General features: G+C 38.7%; 1 protein-coding gene across 3 annotated transcripts; it reads left to right on the top strand.

Moving 5' to 3' along the window:
• Positions 1 to 1,270: 1,270 nt before the first annotated feature.
• nr2c2 (nuclear receptor subfamily 2, group C, member 2) lies at positions 1,271 to 13,808 on the top strand. Of its 3 annotated transcripts, none has more exons than XM_039604751.1 (15): positions 1,271 to 1,450; positions 4,994 to 5,078; positions 5,352 to 5,425; positions 5,581 to 5,781; positions 5,874 to 5,979; positions 6,114 to 6,293; positions 6,768 to 6,924; positions 7,032 to 7,122; positions 7,298 to 7,443; positions 7,913 to 8,090; positions 8,551 to 8,672; positions 8,771 to 8,910; positions 9,387 to 9,524; positions 9,623 to 9,728; positions 11,619 to 13,808. In XM_039604751.1, the coding sequence occupies exons 3-15, from the start codon at positions 5,360 to 5,362 to the stop codon at positions 11,791 to 11,793; spliced, it is 1,806 nt and encodes a 601-aa protein (XP_039460685.1). In that variant the 5' UTR covers positions 1,271 to 1,450; positions 4,994 to 5,078; positions 5,352 to 5,359; the 3' UTR covers positions 11,794 to 13,808. The 3 variants fall into 3 exon arrangements, 2 of the variants coding, with proteins under 2 accessions (XP_039460685.1, XP_031609643.1); XM_031753783.2 differs by having other exon boundaries at positions 5,333 to 5,425; XR_004200285.2 differs by lacking the exon at positions 11,619 to 13,808 and having other exon boundaries at positions 5,333 to 5,425; positions 8,771 to 8,941.
• The last annotated feature ends 538 nt before the right edge of the window (positions 13,809 to 14,346 follow it).

The raw sequence follows: 14,346 nt of genomic DNA, 5'->3' as shown, positions 1-14,346 counted from the left end.
AATTCCATCAGCATTGATAAGATCCCCAACACCACTGGCTAAAATCAGCCCTGAGCCATTGCAGAGCCGACGCTATTTTTTAAAGATGTGCCGTAGACACTCACTGTTGTACCTCTCTCCTGACTTCCTCTGTACATATTGACGACAATTTGAACTATAAATTTTACATTTGGATTCATTACTACACAAGATCTGTTGACACTGATTTTCATTCCAGTTATTGTGTAGTTTAGCATATGTTTTCTCCCTGTTTCCCTTCCTTGAGAATGCCTCTTGACAGCCACCCTGAGACCACTGAGACCATTCCTGGTGAGGATTCGGTGTACAGTAGATTGAAAAGCTGAAGGTTCAGATGGATCTCCAAAGGCAGGACTTTGCTGGATCCCCCAACCCAACCCACCCCACCCCATTTCTTAAGGACATGAGTTTCAGATACTGTAGATAGTGCCACTTGAAAATTTCCTTGAAACATTTTATGGACACACCGCACAATATGCTGACATATGCCAGGTGACTAATAGCTCTTTGGGAATCACATTGTTAGTGCAAAAATACAATTTTATGTCTATCAGATTGTTTTTGGCATTTTTGTAGATTCAAACTAAAGAAATGGAAATAGTTTATGTGCTCTGTGACAGGCTGCTAGTAACAAAGTGCCTAAAGATATTATGTTAAATTGATTCTTTGCCAAGTTGTCTGTTATGTGTAGACATGACATTGGCTTCCTTGAGTTAGGTGTCATTTTATGCTTTAGTGATTTGTAGGTTGTTTGTTAAGTGGCTTAACAAACAAAACCAGAAAGCCAGCATAATGATTGCTCAAGACCACTTAATGAAATTACCAGAAAGTCTCGCTTCTTGGAAGCAAAATATAAAGAAATTAGAGCTGGATCAAGATTATAACTGGATAACATTATCTGACATTTTCTATATCTGTCTATATCTGATGACATTATGTATATGTCACGTAATTCTGACAGTATCGTATAAGACTAAAAAAAAGAAAAACACTTTGTTTTTATATTTGCAATATTTATACTATTTGTAATCATTTATGCAATCACTTATTAAAGCCTTGAGTTTATTATTGCAGCTCTTTATTTGAAGAGCACAAACGCACTAAAGGAGAAACAGTGCGTCTATCCTCTGCTTAAATACATCTGTTGTGAAACATTTTTTTTTTTTACTATGTAAATGTTTCAAACGTACCTTAACAACAAACTCCAGACAGTCAGACATAATGACGTCAGTCCTGTCTGGCTCGCGCTAAGGGTGGGGGGGTGTTGGAGTCGCGCGGGGACGCGAGAGAGGAAGGAGGAAAAAAAACTCAACCATCATCAACTCGCTGGCGGAGCGGGGTCACGAACTATGACCTTTAACAGAAGAAAACCAAAACAAATATTTTATAAAATAGCAGAGCGCCCTAAATCTGTGACCGCCAGTTCCCGGAGGTAAGTCTGAGTCCTGGATTGAAAACCGTAGAAAGCTGTGAGACATACAGGACCATAAAAGAGCGTAGCTAATTTCCCGGCTAGCTAGCAAGCTAGCCGATGCGGAGCTCCCTTCCTGGCCGTCTCCGGCAGCTGGGAGTGCGGGCATGGACCGTGAAACATCGGTCTCAGTCTGCTTAGGCTGACATGTTTTGCTGACAGCTAAATTAAATGTTAAATACAATGACACAGCTGTCGACTTGAACCAATCCCTGCCGCTAGGATGACAGCCACGGTGGGGCACACAGCTGCAGTCGGCTCTCACTGCAGCCTTCTTGCGTTCACTTGCAGTGAGCTAGCTGAAGGGGCTAACGCTGGAAAGCTGTAGCTGCAGCAGATGAACTCGACCCTTTTACCTTTGCCATCCCGGGGACGGGAGTAGATTGAAAGTACTACGATCATACCTTTTATTCATCACAGCTGCCTTTTTTTAATATTCGCCACCAGAATTTCAACATTCATCTGTTCGGTGTCTGAAAACAAAATTGCTCGAACATATTTATCATAAGGATTCGTCTTCGGTGTTACTGGCTGATTGCCAGATTCTCCATTTTGTTATGTGTTGTGATACGTTTGAAGAAAGAGGTAATGATGGACGTACTTGTAGACCAATCAGTAAACAATATGAAGCTACATCAGATTCCTGTATGGTTACTGCAGCCACATAAATCATTTCCACCCGAAGGCTGAAGGATTGTATTCTTATAAACAGTAAAAGACCAAATAAACAGAGAAGGACGGAAATCTTTTAAATGGCAGTAGATTAGAAAGAATTAAACTAATGGAGGGTGGATTTAGACACTTCTCCCAAGAATAAAGATGCAAGAATAAAGATGCTGCAAGGTGGTGATCACAGCTTTAAAAAAAAAATCATTCTAATTTCTAGATCTTCTAGTGCAGCTTGACTTTTTCTTTCTTTCTTTCTTTCTTTCTTTTTTTAACATACTAGCAGTTGTGTTACACTGACAGCGAATCTAGGTTTGTTCAAAGTGGTGCAAACAGCCACAAAAACCATAGGCCAGAAAAGTCATCATAGCCCTCAGTCACTTTAGAAACAATGTGTGTTTCAACATTTTGTGAGATTCAACTCATCTTGTATTTACTGTTACCTTCTGGCAGAAGTTTAAAGGATTTAAAAATTAATTTGTGCTCTGTTCAGTTAATGCTCGGAATATTAGTCTGTAGTGTGGAGGTCATTGGGTTAGTGCAACATCAATTAATGTTGATGTGATGCTAAATTGTGACTTATTGTGCTTTGTGTGTTTGTGGTGGTCACAATAACTATGATGGGAACTGGGACTTGGAGTCCAGAACACATTTCCTCTTCAGTGACAATAAAGTATAAAGTAAAGTAAATTAGAAGTTTTAAAAATATTAAAAGCAGTGGGAGTTAGTCTCAACACCTTTATATATACTGTGCTTTTTAAGTCTTGACACTGTTTCATATTTTCCCATTTGGAGGACAGATGTACAAAGTAAGAAATGATTGGTGCCTCTGTCGATGTCGGTTTGGTATTAGTATCTCCAAAAAGTGTTTCACCCTCTGAAATTACTCTGGCACTGGATTGATGCAACTCAAGATTCAGGGGTAGAAACTATTACATTAACCAATATAGGTGCAGCAGTTTAGGAGGATTGACCATAACTATGATAACATATAATATCTAACGAAGTGATGGTTCCAAACTCTCTTCAGTTAGCTTCATATTGAGTGTGATTTTGGTTTTCAAAAGAAACAAAATAGACATTTAACAAAGGTAAAGGTGAGTTTAACTGATAGCTTAATTATTTTATCTGGAATTTCACATAAATACTGCATTGTCTTAGCAAGTTGTGTTGTGGTCTATAATAACATGTCAGCTATATTGCCAAATTAAGTGAAATCCTCCTGCTGTGGTGGCTTACTCTCTGTGTGAGAATATGCAGAAGTGCTAAAGTATGGCTCTAAAGTCAGCGTAAAGTCACATGTAGAGGAACACACCAAGCTGTCGATCTTTGAACCATTGTATTGTACGGTTGCTCAGGTTTTATTAAGGATGTGGGAAAAAAATTTATAGAGAGTAGTATTGTGTTATTTTGCATTTGAATCTTATATCAATACAGGGACACTAAATATGAACATAGTATTAAACAAATTAAAATACACTGGTAATACTATGAGCAAGACGGCCCATCTCATGCACCACCATCCCAAGATAACATTACCTGAGCAAACATTTATTTGACTAAAAAGCCATCCAACACTGGACAGACTAACCTTGACAAAGATACTTCCTAGTTCACAGCAAGCCAAAGGCTCAGTCACACGAGTAAAAATAGGACAAGAACATCCTTGCAACTACAAAAAAAATTAAAAATGTATATACATATATAATTATTTCCACATTCTGCAACCGATTGCGACTTGTGACTAAATGGTTGTCCAGACCTTTATGGTTATTGCACGTTTACAAGCACTTTTTATCGCACGTTGCTTGGATAGCTTACCTGATCAGAGATAACCTTTCTGCAAACAGTAATAGTTTGGACTTGGGCTGACTGTAATCACTCTGAAAAAGATTCTTGAAGGTTTGCAAGTAAGTGCTGTCTAATTTTAAATGCAAACAGATTGCCAGCATGTTGCCATCAGTCTGAATGGGTCTGTCATTGTGCACAAGTCGAAGGGACTTGACTCATCTGGCTGCCAGCTGATTGTATTCTGGTTATTTATGTAGACCGCAGACTCCATGTTATGACAACATTTATGGCAGGTTTTAGGGACAGTGTTGGTATGCTTGACAATCTCATTTTCCACCAAAAAAATAACTGAAGTGAGATAACTTTATCTTATTGGATAAAACAAATACAGACAAAGTTTAACTTGTGGACATAATTTGCAATTTTCAAAAAGCTGATAAATCATAGTATACATTGTTGCAATACTCTCCATATGTTAAAAATCGCAATAAATTCTTCTTGTGATTGAAGTGAAATGTTTTGTTGAAGTTACCTAAAAAATAAGAATATTACTTTTAATAACTGTTTGATGATACAGCAGTCTATAGCTTAATATATAGCTGACAGGGCAGTGAACAGAAACTGTTTTGTCAATTTTTTTTTAGTTTTAAGACTGATTGCATTTGTTATTATATAATATAAAAAGAGAGAAGCTTGTCTTTTGTTTAATTTTTAATGATTTTAAAAGTTGGGTTGCAAAGGCATTGCTGCAGCACAGATTTAGTATTTCTAAAGTGGCGTAATATTTTAATGTTTATGTCACGCATTCATAAGAACACATTTATTTACCATTTTATGTCACGCATTCATAAGAACACGTGAGTGAGACATTGGTGTGCTTCAGCAGCCAAATCGCACCATACAAAATCATCCAATGTCATGCTGCATCTTCTGTGACCATTTTGTGAGTCGCTAATTTAAAAAAAATGCAATGTCAGCCTGCTCTTCTGGGGTAGTTGGTATTTTTATTAGTTATTTAATTATTGTCTTTGACATCCTTCCAAACAGACCTCACTAATGACTTTACTTCATCATGACGTCCAACCTGAATCTGCTTTCCCAGCAGAAAGTGGATTCTGAGCATGAGGCAGAGGTGAGTGGTCTGAAGTTGTTGCTTCATCTAACCAATATGAATTTTGTTTTGTTTGTTTCTTTTTTGATGGTGTTACTCACTTTGGTTGTGTGGTTACCTTTAAGATATAATTCACCTTTTGCTGTCTTCTTTGACTTACAATAAAAGTGTATACCATTTTGTAGCAAAACATTTCAACTCTGCATATTCAAATGAAATGTATTTGTGTTTCAGACCTATTAATTAAGATTATTTTTATACATTTAACCAATCAGGTGTCATCCTCTCCATCAGACTCAGTGATGAGTGAGTCTCCGCAGCGCTTTCAGGTCATCTCGACTGAGCCCTCTACACCACAGCGAATTCAGGTAACATGTTAAACTTGAATGTGTTACAACCTGTTGACATTGTCCCCTTTCGCAGGGGCGCTGAACATGTTGGTGTTAAAATATTTGTCTTGGATCTTCCACACTTTACATCTCCCTGTTGTTCTGTCTTCCTCTTTCATCTCTTACCCCCCCAGATTGTAACCGACCAGCAGACCGGTCAGAAGATCCAGATAGTGACAGCAATGAACCCATCCAATGCCCCCAAGCAACAGTTCATTCTGACTACAGCTGACAGCTCAGGGGCAGGAAAGGTCATCCTGGCCTCACCAGACAGTCACAACGCCAAACAGCTCATCTTCACTGCTGCAGACAGCCTCGTGCCAGGAAGAATACAGGTACATTTCCCTCTTAATACTGCCACATAGTGCATATGTGACAACACTACTGGCAATAACTTGTTCTTATTTTAATGCATTTTTTCTTTTAGATTGTTACAGATCCAGTGTCAATGGAACGGTTGTTAGGACAGTCAGGAGATTTGAGCCGACCACAGCCGGTGGAGTACTGTGTGGTGTGCGGAGACAAGGCTTCAGGTATTTCAGGCACTTAACATGAGTATACTTCGGATCTTTTCCATATACTTTGACAAAGTCCAGCTGTGTGTTCAGCTTCAAATTGTCAGACTCAACCACAGGTACAAAATAAGACCTTTTTTGTCTGTGTACAGGACGTCACTATGGAGCCGTCAGTTGTGAAGGATGTAAGGGCTTTTTTAAGCGGAGTGTGAGGAAGAATCTGACTTACAGCTGTCGCAGTAAGCAGGACTGCGTCATCAACAAACACCACCGCAATCGCTGCCAATTCTGTCGGTTGAGAAAATGCCTTAAGATGGGGATGAAGACTGAGTGTGAGTGTGCATCCAATTCCAGGACACAGTGCAAAAATACACCCAGAAACAAGTCAAGTATTGTCCCTGAGAAAATAGTTTCAGTTCCCTTGAGAAATAAGTGAGATATGGCCAGAAAAAGTCTTCTATCTTTTTCCTGACCTGGCATGTATAAAATACAGACTGGTATGACACTGGATACTGCTGCAGGAGGTTGTTTAGGAAACATTGTCCCTACAGCTACTCAACGAGGGTTATTTTTAGTAAAAATATAGGTTCAGCTTTTTCTTTACCATCAATTTGCCAGGAAGTCCAACTGAGAACTATTCTGATCAGTTAAACCAGAAGTACCTCATATCTGCAGTATTCTGAGAGACAGTGCATATTATTAGCATGGTTCTCAGTGCATGCTTGTAGAAATGCACAGTGTTCTTTTGTATTTACTTGTAAGCATGAGGAAAATATTAACACATTCTGACTTCTGTAATTATTCAGCTGTCCAGAGTGAGAGGAAACCCATCGACATAGTGCCCAGAGAGAGGCATGCCAACTGTGCTGCCTCCACCCAAAAGATCTACATTCGTAAGGACCTAAACAGTCCACTCATCGCCACACCTACGTTTATCTCCGATACAGAGACAGATGGATCCAGGTCAGACCTGCAGACAAACATTGAGTCTGAGCTGTTAAATTTGCACCTTCTTTAAGTTTCCAACAATTTTGTAAAGTTGTTTTGATGATTCTTTGTACCACATGTAGGTCCAGCTTGCTGGACCAGGGGATGCTGGTTAACATCCAGCAGCCGGTGATCCAGAGTGATGGAACTTTGGTGCTGGCAACTGATTCAAAGGTACATCTAATCATTAAAGAGACTGTGTAACAATAAACAAAACATCTGCCTTTTCTAAGTCGTGTAAAGAGGTTTGAGCATAAAATCTGTGCTAGGCAGTGTTGTATGTACAGTGGATGCTGGTTATGTTGCCTATATGATGGGATATAATCTGGATTGTGTCATTTGTCTTTAGATGGATTGTGGGCAGGGAGACTTGGGGACGCTAGCCAACGTTGTGACATCACTGGCCAACCTAAGTGACTCACTAAAAGAAAACCTAAACAATGGTGATACCTCAGACAGCCAACATGAAGAGCAGTCTGCCAGCGAGATAACACGGTCAGTCAGCAACACTCAGAGAGGAGTCTTGCCTTTGCTTGTTCAGATTTGGGTTCAGGTGGCTTATTGTTCGTGTTCTCTTAAAATCTACTTTGTCTCTGCAGAAGCAAACCAGTTCTCTATTTGCATTTGTTTAATACCGCATTGGTAATTTTGTGAGTTATGCATTGTGGGTTCTAATATCTGCATTATTTTTAACACTGTTAAAACTTTTGTTGTAGAATGTAGATAAGATTTCATTGATGAGTTTGCATTGTTTTTGTTCTCATTTGAATGAACATAGTAACCGGATAATTGTGTGTATAAGAAAACAGTGTTAAAAACAGCATTTAGGTAATAAAAGTGGTGCTAAGGAGTTAACGCATGTATGTGTGCAATAAGAACACATTTATACTTTTGTGACTTATAAGTTTCCTGTCAATGAAATTAATGAAAGGTCATTTTGTGTGTGCTTGTGTCTTGCACACAGTGCCTTTGACACCCTGGCCAAAGTCTTCAACCCACCTGAAGTCGGGGTCGAAGACAGTCTGACTGATAAGTCACAATGTGTCAGTGGAACAACGATTCAGCTGATTGGTCGAGACCAGGAGACCCCTATTATAGAGGTGGAAGGACCACTGCTCACAGACAGCCATGTCAGCTTTAAAGTGAGTAAAGTTCACATGTAATGGAAAGAACAATATGCACATTTTTTGGAGATGATTGACAGCTGAGGGATACCGATTGACATCCACAGAAGGGTGGGTGGTACTCAGAGGTTATTCACCAGAATACAAGACTATTCATCTGTCTATGCAGTTTTAAATTACCCAAGTATGGATGCATGGTCTATAATAAACAGCAAAACCCTGTTAAGTGGTTTGTTATCACCTGCAGTTGAAACACTTATTTTAAGCAGAGATATAGGCAGGAAACAGAGGAGCAGTAAAAAATATGACATGTAACGACCAGATTCCCTGCTGGACATTTTGTGCAATGTGCATTAACTGGAGCGACTCACTTAACACTTGCGTTGTGTTTCCTTTGTGTTACCATTCTCCTGTCAGCGGTAAGGTTTTTGTACTTGATGTCCTTTTCAGCTGTGTTGTGTTTGTATCTTTCCTCTAGCTGACCATGCCCAGCCCCATGCCCGAGTATCTGAATGTACACTACATCTGTGAATCTGCATCTAGACTTCTCTTCCTCTCCATGCACTGGGCACGCTCAATCCCAGCCTTCTCAGCTCTCGGGTGAGAGAGTTTTCACACTTAAATTAAACCACTGCAAGCTGCTGTCTTTGCAAACACTACCAGATGATTATTAATCAATATTTTCCCTCTCTTCTCAGTCAGGAGGCAAACACCAGTTTGGTACGAGCCTGTTGGAACGAGCTGTTCACTCTGGGTCTTGCTCAGTGCGCTCATGTGATGAACCTGTCGACCATCCTTGCAGCCATCATCAACCACCTTCAAAGCAGCATCCAGGATGGTATGGACCACAGACCTCGCCATCTTTCACAGTAGGACACACACGCATATAAACAGGAGTAAAGAAATGTGATTTTTCCTTTTTTTCCTTTCTTTTTTGTTATTAACAAACATAGGCCTTAAGCATAGAGGACAACTTTATTACTCACATGTGATGAAATCAGAACAGGCTCATATTGTTGCTGTTTTTATTTAGATTGTAACAAAACTTTGAAATGTAATTGCACATTGAATGAAAATAAAAATCCCCCCTGCTAGGACCATTTTGGCTTAATGAAGCCAACTACATTGCAAACAAGTGATGACACTTGCCACTAACACTGACTAAGAATTGCGGCGTTTTTCAGTGACGACATGCTTTTTGTTGTTTCTCTAAGTAACTTTTCTCGGACCATTAAGATGGAAAAGAATTAAAGAAAATGAGAGACTTAAACCATTAATATATTTATACAAAATGGAAACTTTCTTCTGTCTCAGACAAACTGTCAGGGGAAAGGGTGAAACAGGTGATGGAGCATATCTGGAAGTTCCAGGAGTTCTGTAACAGCATGACAAGATTGGAGACCGACAGCTATGAATACGCCTACCTGAAGGCTATAGTGTTGTTCAGCCCAGGTGAGTCTGATTTTCTGTGTCAGAAATAATAATGGGCAGTCTAGCTGTTATCAGTCAAATGATTTTGGAGAACAACTGTTGTGTGTTTGACTCATCAGATCACCCAGGTGTGGATAGCAGTGGGCAGATTGAGAAGTTCCAGGAGAAAGCTCTGATGGAGCTACAGGACTATGTGCAGAAAACATATCCAGATGACACCTACAGGTACATTCATACCTCCTATCCTACTCTCACCCACATTCAAAGCAAAGTGACAAAAAAATGTTATACAAAGAAAGTGATACCCTAACTTAATACCCAGCACTAAGATGGAAAAGTAACTGATGGTATGCCACTCTTATTTTATTAGCGCAAGTTAATTGTGAGTTTGGTTGAGTCTTTTTTGGTTTTTACAACTTCTCACCAGCACATACCTGTTTCATTCTGTGGGACACATCACTGTCTGCCAGGCTTGAAGCTTTCATTTTCACTGTGGCTTTCTGAGGCTGTGAATTCACCAGCTTGTTATCTGCACTATTCTCGAGTAGGCACAGTAAAACATCTCAGACTCTGCAAAAGGGAGCTGTACTAAGACTGTTAAACATCCAGGCTGACTGCATCTGACACTTGCATTCTTGTCTCTGCAGAGTAAAAACAGGTAATGTCTAGAAGGTGCAGGTCTGCAGTGCATGTCTGAAACAGCTTTTGGCTGATGCTGTCTGACTGCTGTTCAGCTGTCATTTAATCTGACTGTTAACATTTTAATTGATGTCCAGTGCTGGTAAATGTTTGTATCCTAAATGTTATGCAACCACCAGCCACCAGATGGAGCATCATTGTAGAGAAATGCCATATCAAAAGGATGAGATTGTGGATACAAGCAGCAGAAATGAGCTTTCTTTGAAAGGTGGCTGACCTCTCCTTAAAGAATGGGTTGTTCTCAGCTAGCTGAGGTTGGTTGCTTCTTGGATGAGGTGTTCTGAGCATGTCCTAATGGGAGGACAGGGATATTCTCTTGGCATTACCCAGAAAGAGTCGGAGGAGGTGGCTGGGGGGAGAGTCTGGGCTTCTCTGCTTAGACTGCTGTCCCATGACACTGATTACATTAAAGAGCTTAAAAAAATCATAACAAACTTTCCCCAAGATTTTTATGATAGCTGTGTGAAGTGCCACACCTTTAGACAGTGTTTACTATAATAATCTGAGTTTTAATCTAAATAAGTCATACCCCAGCTGTATGATGCAGTGAATTTTGAGCGATAAGCCAATGACTTGATTAGCAGCATATCATGGTGAGCAGAGGAATATGGGTTCTTGGTTTCATTCAGCTGTACAGGATACAAGTGCCTATATCGTGAATTGGTATGTGAGGAATGCTAGTACCATCTTATTGCAGATAATAAAGTGAAAACACTGATAGTAGTTGTGTTGGGGTGGGCTGGGCAGCAGAGGACCATCAGTGTACCACTGTCCACCCTTCATAATGTACAATATGGATCCCAAAGACAAAGTCTGTAACACCCAGGGAGAAACCAGCACACACCCCAGGAGTTTATTTGTCATTTCCAGCTTGAAGAGATGTTTTTTAATTTGTTTTTTAATGATCGTTATTAATAAACATGGAAGTGGATATGAGCAGAACAGCTGAAACAGTATTAAGTTAATACATGCTGGCTCTTTAGTGTTTTTACCTCAGAGCTGTACTTCTCTACTCTTCACTGTGCTTTTGCTACACACAGTGGAGTCTTTTACCAACAAATGAGGTTTGCTGGAAGGTGTTGGTTTGAAACTGTGTAGACGTCCAGACATGTACTTACATTATATATGTAAATGCAACATTATATTATAGCAAGGCAGATTCATTGTATTATGAATCTTATAATAATGATCACATTAATTTAATGCATCACTGGGGAAATAATCTAAAAATTGGCCTTGATTGGTTCACTTTGACCAAGGTCTATCGCTGACATCATCCTCCATTGGCACAAACCTGAACTCCTGTGTCTTTTTCTTTTCTGTGGATGTCTGGCAGAAGGCCTTTATTCCATTTCAGGTAAAACCGTGTTTGCATGCAGTGATGTGTTATATAAATTACATTTTTCCATTCCTCAGGCTGACACGTATTCTGACTCGTCTGCCTGCACTGCGCCTCATGAACTCAAGCATCACAGAGGAGCTCTTCTTCACTGGCTTAATAGGAAATGTTTCTATTGACAGCATAATTCCTTACATCCTCAAGATGGAGACGGCTGAGTATAACAGCCAGGACTCTGACTCTACAGAATGACACGCCATCACTCCAAGCACCCTGACTCTCAGAGTTTGAAGTATTTAGTGAGTCTCCTCTTCAGGTACACACTTTCTCTTGTAAGGATTGTATTTTTGAACTGCAGTACTAAATCCTGCAGCAGGCCCTTGTTTTCAGTGATGCATAGTGCAAAGTCATTCAGGTAGATTGAGATGGAATGGCATTGGACAGCCTGGATGGCTGGGGATGCTTCCTGAAGCTGATGCAGTCAGTCCTATTGAACTAAGTAACAGAATCTTCTGCATCTACAGCTGTGCTCTTTAATGTCTTTATAGCACTTGACCTAACCCTTTCAAATTCCGTTACATTTGTCTAGGTTTGCATAACTTCCAGAAAGTCCAGAATCTAAAAGTAACATTAAAAGAAATCCTGCATGTGAAAAAGATCTTTAAAAACCTCTTTAGAGTGGAGGACATCTGTTTACTTTAAAGCTGGGAAGTTTTTTTTGAACATCAGCGCAGTAAAATTGGCATGTTTCTGATACAGGCCATTAAAAGAATTGAGTTTTCAATATGTATGGAAAAGAGCTTTTCTTGTTAATTTTGACACAACTGAAATTAAAATGGAGTTGTTCAATTAGTTAAATCTGAATCTCAGTTATGTCCTCCATTAGTAAGTATTCATAGCATGTCATAGTATTGATCAAGCTCATAGCGCATAATCAGCTCAGTGCACCACCTCTCTTTTAGTTTCATAATAAGTCAAGTTAGCCATTTAAATTGAGGAGCTTATGTTGTTTCTTATACTGAACGACATCTCAGAGGTTTTTTATGCGCTTGTGTTTCTATGTGGTACAATTATTTTTAGGTTATTATGAGTATGTTCCTCATATAATCTGTGCAATCACCTCATCAATTTTCCCTTTTATGACAATCAATTACATATTGTTTCCTTCTGTCCTGTCAGTGTCATAACCATTCTTCTCTATCTTCATTTTTTACAGTATTTATCATCAGCTAAATATTTCTTTTAAGGAATTAGATTACCTTAAATGTTTGGGTTTAAAAATCTGACTTATGTGTAGCTATGCTACTGTTTTTTATGTTTGCATTTGTATTCTCGTGCACATCAATCAGCTTTTGTGGTGTTTCATCGCACTCATGCTGACTAAAACTTTGTGTTTTGTATGTTTTCTAAAAAGTTTAACTTGTTGTAAACAAATTTGCTCGTTGCATACTAAGTGTACTTAAAGTACTTTTGGGCAGGTTTCCCTGATTTAAAAGAAAAAATGGAGAAAAAAAAAATTAAGATTTTCTGGGAAGCCAGTCCCGAGTGCATTGATGTCTTGGAGATGACGTAGGAGATATGCATTGGCTTACCTTCTTATATTATGGTTCTGAATAGGCATCCACAGCAACATGAATGATAATGGGTGTATAAATAAGTCAGCTATGATTATGTCTTTGTGAAGTACATGTCAGATGTAATATTTGGGTTTAAAACCCATACGGACTGTTCGTAAAGGCACTGGTGAGAAAAGACCTTCGTACATGTAATTTCATTAAAATGAGTGCATGTTGTTTTGAAGCAGGGTTTTATAATCTTGTCGCTGTTTGCCCTAAAAAGGAGCATTGTTATAATTTTTCTAGAGCATTGCAATGCATGCAAAAGTTGCTTAAGCGCATTTTATTAAATGCTGTATGGAAAATGTGGATTTAAATGTTGTGGCTTTAAAATATTTACCATGAGCAGCTCCCACATTACAGGATATTAGAGGAGTTTTTCCAGAGTATCTTATGGTTAAAATTTTATACTGTGTAAAAGTACTGTTTTTTTCCTTATGTAAAATGTCTGTGTTCAAACATTGAGATTGAGAAAGTCAGAAAATCATTCATGTTTTGCTCGAGTTGGTCACAACCCTACCTTTCTACCTCACGCTGAAAAAGATATAAAAGAAATGTGTTAATGACTGAGTCCCGCATCAGCATTCCGGTCTCTGAGGCCAGCTTCTCTGAAGCTACGCATTTTAAACAAAATAAACAGTTATTCATGAAATAAAACATGACTGAAGTTATTTTTGATGAAGATGGATGATAGAACTGGATAAGTTGAATTCTGTATGAACATATATCAGTTTTTTTCTGTTCCCTTGAATGGAAGTTAGGCTTTAGTAACAATATAGGCAGCAACTATAGCATTTTCCTTATTACTTAGATCACTTTTAAATACAGATATTTCCCCATAAAAATAAAGCCATCAAATAACGAGTGAAAAAAGAAGCATTAATAATGCAGAAACTTGCTTTATGGCTCTGCATAATTTATTCTACAGTTTACTGAACAACAGCAAACTAAACTCCAAAAAGACACAAAAAACACAAATTCTGTTTCCAAAAAAAGAGAAAAGATAAAGTATTTATCTGAATTGAGGATTATCTTTTAAACTGTATATATTTCTCCCATGTGTCTTTACTCTTAGTTTTTAACAACTGCACAAAGACCCCTTTTTCATAGCTTCCATGATTATTGCAAAACTTTATACACAAAATATTCAAGCTGCATTCACAGAACCACACAGTGTTGTCAAATCAAA

The sequence above is a fragment of the Oreochromis aureus genome, linkage group 20 (genome assembly GCF_013358895.1).
Source record: "Oreochromis aureus strain Israel breed Guangdong linkage group 20, ZZ_aureus, whole genome shotgun sequence".
NCBI lineage: Eukaryota > Metazoa > Chordata > Actinopteri > Cichliformes > Cichlidae > Oreochromis > Oreochromis aureus.
Note: the sequence above shows the minus strand (reverse complement) of the source record. Positions and strands in the feature narration are given on the sequence as shown.

What these genes read in the sequence shown, in the direction of transcription:
- nr2c2 (XM_031753783.2), top strand. Translation starts at nt 5,019, where the DNA reads ATGACGTCCAACCTGAATCTGCTTTCCCAGCAGAAAGTGGATTCTGAG. An exon ending in GTGCGGAGACAAGGCTTCAG is followed by an intron (nt 5,980 to 6,113) that starts GTATTTCAGGCA and finishes GTCTGTGTACAG; the next exon opens with GACGTCACTATGGAGCCGTC. An exon ending in CCAGCCTTCTCAGCTCTCGG is followed by an intron (nt 8,673 to 8,770) that starts GTGAGAGAGTTT and finishes CTCTCTTCTCAG; the next exon opens with TCAGGAGGCAAACACCAGTT.